General features: G+C 33.0%; 1 protein-coding gene across 1 annotated transcript in view; it reads right to left on the bottom strand.

The window, feature by feature from the left end:
* Positions 1 to 1504: 1504 nt before the first annotated feature.
* The window catches only part of CCDC34 (coiled-coil domain containing 34), a 22726-nt gene continuing 20838 nt past the window's right edge, over positions 1505 to 3392 (bottom strand). Inside the window, exon 8 of the mRNA XM_006753993.2 lies at positions 1505 to 2041. Within this exon, the coding sequence (XP_006754056.1) occupies positions 1827 to 2041 (215 nt within the window). The 3' untranslated portion in view covers positions 1505 to 1826. The remainder of the gene's footprint in view (positions 2042 to 3392) is intronic.

Below are 3392 nucleotides of genomic sequence, written 5' to 3'. Positions count from 1 at the left end.
AGCAAAAAACACCCAACTGTAAAAAGAAAAAGAAAAAAGGATCCAAAAATATGAAGATAGTGTAAGGAGCCTCTGAGACAACTTCAAAAGTACCAACATTTTGGGGGTGCCAGAAGAAGAGAGAGAGCAAGATATTGAAAACATATTTGAAAAAATAGTGACAGAAAACTTTTTTCACCTACCTGGTGAAACAAATAGACTTACAAGTCCAGGAAGTGCAGAGAATCCCAGACAAAAGGAACCCAAAGAGGCCCACACCAAGCCACATCATAATTAAAATGGCAAGGGTTAAAGAGAAAGAGAGAATCTTAAAAGCAGCAAGAAAAAAGCAGTTAGTTACCTACAAGGGAGCTCCCATGAGACTGTCAGCTGACTTCTCAACAGAAACTTTTCAGGCCAGAGGGAGTGGCAAGAAATATTCAAAGTGATGAATAGCAAGATGTTACAACCAAAATTCCTCTACCCAGAAAAGCGATAATTTAGAATTGATGGTCAGATAAAGAGCTTCACAGATAAGAAAAAGCTAAAGGAGTTTATCAACACCAAACCAGTATTATATGAAATGCTGAAGGGTATTTTTTAAGAAGAGGAAGAAGAAGAAAAAGGTAAAGATACAAATTATGAACAACAAACATGCATCTATCAACAAGTGAATCTAAGAATCAAGTGAATAAATAATCTGGTGATCATAATAGAATCAGGGACATAGAAAGGGAATGGACTGACTATTCTTGGGGGGAAAGGGGTGTGGGAGATTCGGGAAGAGACTGGACAAAAATCGTGCATCTATGGATAAGGACAGTGGGTGGGGAGTGAGGGTGTAGGGTGGGGCAGGAACTGGGAAGAGGGGAGTTATGAGGGGAAAAAAGAGGAACAAATGTAATAATCTGAACAATAAAGAATTTACAAAAAGATACAGATCTTTAAAATTTAATAAAAGTGCTCAGTGATATTTTAGTAATCCTTTGAACTATTATGCTTAACATTTATTAATAAGATCTGTGATCTCAACTTCAGTAAAATATCACTTAACATTGAATATTAAAATACAATGTATTGAGGCCCCGCCCTCTCACCCCCACCCCCCCACACAAAAAAACAAAAAAAATACAATGTATTGGTAATCCTAATTTTAAAATTAAAAACCTAACTAATCATAGTATATATTTGTACAAAGTACAGCATATTATTAGTGTCTCAAGAGTACTAATTAAGATCCAGAGGAAAAAATTATATTTTTAAATTTCCTTTCAAAATCCTAACCCTCATTTGTTTATTATAAAACTGCCTTCAGTTAGTTATTTAAAAATATTTACATAGAGAAAAGCCATCAAACAAGACTATTTTTGATTACTGTAAGATTCTAACACTTACATTCTTCTGAGTTATCTTGAGCATCCCCTTTAGAAGTGCTTGTTCGAATGATTTAATCTTAATCTTACTATGTTTATAAGCACAAACACAAACAAACAACAGACAGTATGAAAGAACACAAGAAAAATTGTTGGCTTTATTGGTATCACAGTGCTTTTATTTATTTATTTAATTAGGTATCACAGTGGTTTTAATCCAAGCTAAATACAAACACAATTGTTAGTCAGTCACTTATCCTTCAAAACAACATGCCAAGATCAATCTTGAAGCATTTAAAAACATGAAAATGTATAAAATATTTTCCTTAATAAATTCTAAGGACTCCATATATAAACGCAAAAATTTGAACTTGTCAATAATCACATCAAATGTTGAACTACCAACTGAGCAGTAAAAAAACTTCTGATTTTAAAATTAAATATCTACAGGTAAAAGCATGCCATTTCCCACATCTATCTTTGTATTCTGCACAGAGTTCCAAGGCACAGATTGTTTCTGGCTTTATGAATTACCAGAGATGAAGATCTTTGTGGCTGACTTATCACAGGCCTTTTGGTCTTTTTTCCAGATAGGTCCTTGGCTTCTTTGGGAGGAGGCACATGAATTGGTTTCCATGGTATTGGATTATAGAAGGCTGGTTCTGGATAAGAATTTCCATTGTAAAAACCTAAAATTATTAAAAAATCAGAACAAAACAAGAAAAAAAAAACTTGAGGTCAAAGAAACTAGTTATTTTTAAATTCCTAGAAAAATGTTAAAATATCAAAAGGGCAAAAATATCATAGATAAATCAATTTGACTCAATTAAAATGAACTTTTGAATACTTTCAAGCAAGTGACTTTCCAAATACAGTAAATATTGCAGTATAAATGAATATGTAAATGATAATTCTAAGAGTCCAAAGAAATGTTAATATTAAAATCTATATAAAAATTTTACTAAGATTTTAAGTTTAGAACCCTTAAATTGAACAAAATCTTCATTTTTCTACTGAATCTGGAAAATCACTGACTATACTAGTTTCTCCTAACTAGACACGAAAGTTTACAGAAAACTAATTTACACTGCATATGTAGCTAAACTGAGTCAAATTCTTATTTAGAATCACTGAAATTCTAAATCACTGTGGCCCTAGCCAGTTTCTCAGTAGTGAGCATTGACCCGCGGACTGAAGGAACTCCAAGTTCAATTCCGGCCCTTTTTTCACATCAATGTTTCTCTCTCTCTCTCTCCCCCTCCCTTCCACTCTCTCTAAAGATCAATAAAGAAAATATCTGCCCTGACTGGTTTGGCTCAGTGGATAGAGCAGGGGTGGGGAAACTTTTTGACTCGAGGGCCACAATGGGTTCTTAAACTGGACCGGAGGGCCGGAACAAAAGCATGGATGGAGTATTTGTGTGAACTAATATAGATTCAAAGTAAATATCATTACATAAAAGGGTACGGTCTTATTTTTTTTTTTAGTTTTATTAAAAAAAATCAATAAAATATATTTTTAAAAAAAGAAAATATCCTCAGATAAGGATTAACAATAATAAATACATAAATCTCTGTCACTCAAATTATTAAGATTTCATAGTATCACTGTAATTTTTATTATTAATTACAGAATGTGCTATTGGTAGGATGTATAGGAAGTGATGTCCCCTATCTAGTAATTCTGGAGTAGGAACATTTTGTTAATCAGATTCAAACCCTGCAGTCACTATATGCACATAAGTTCCTTTATTTCACAATTTATAAAAGTGCTATGGGCATTAAGAATAGAGACTTAAGGGCATTTACAGACAAATATGATGCTTATTAGAATAAAACTCAGTAAAAGCAAAAAAAATAATCCATTATTTTAACAATTCACTTCTAGTCAATATGTGTATTCCCTCCTAAAGTTTTATCTTAACTGCCCAATCGTTTAGTTAAAACCACTGCTTATTGCATTTTTTTCAGAGAAAGAGAAAACGTGGAGCAGATCATGCTCAGTAGCTGTAGCGCATGACCTCTGTGACATGCAGGAGAC

This window comes from Myotis davidii, unplaced genomic scaffold (assembly GCF_000327345.1).
Source record: "Myotis davidii unplaced genomic scaffold, ASM32734v1 scaffold330, whole genome shotgun sequence".
NCBI lineage: Eukaryota > Metazoa > Chordata > Mammalia > Chiroptera > Vespertilionidae > Myotis > Myotis davidii.
The sequence above is the reverse complement of the archived record's forward strand: the minus strand, read 5'-3'. Positions and strand labels throughout refer to the sequence as shown.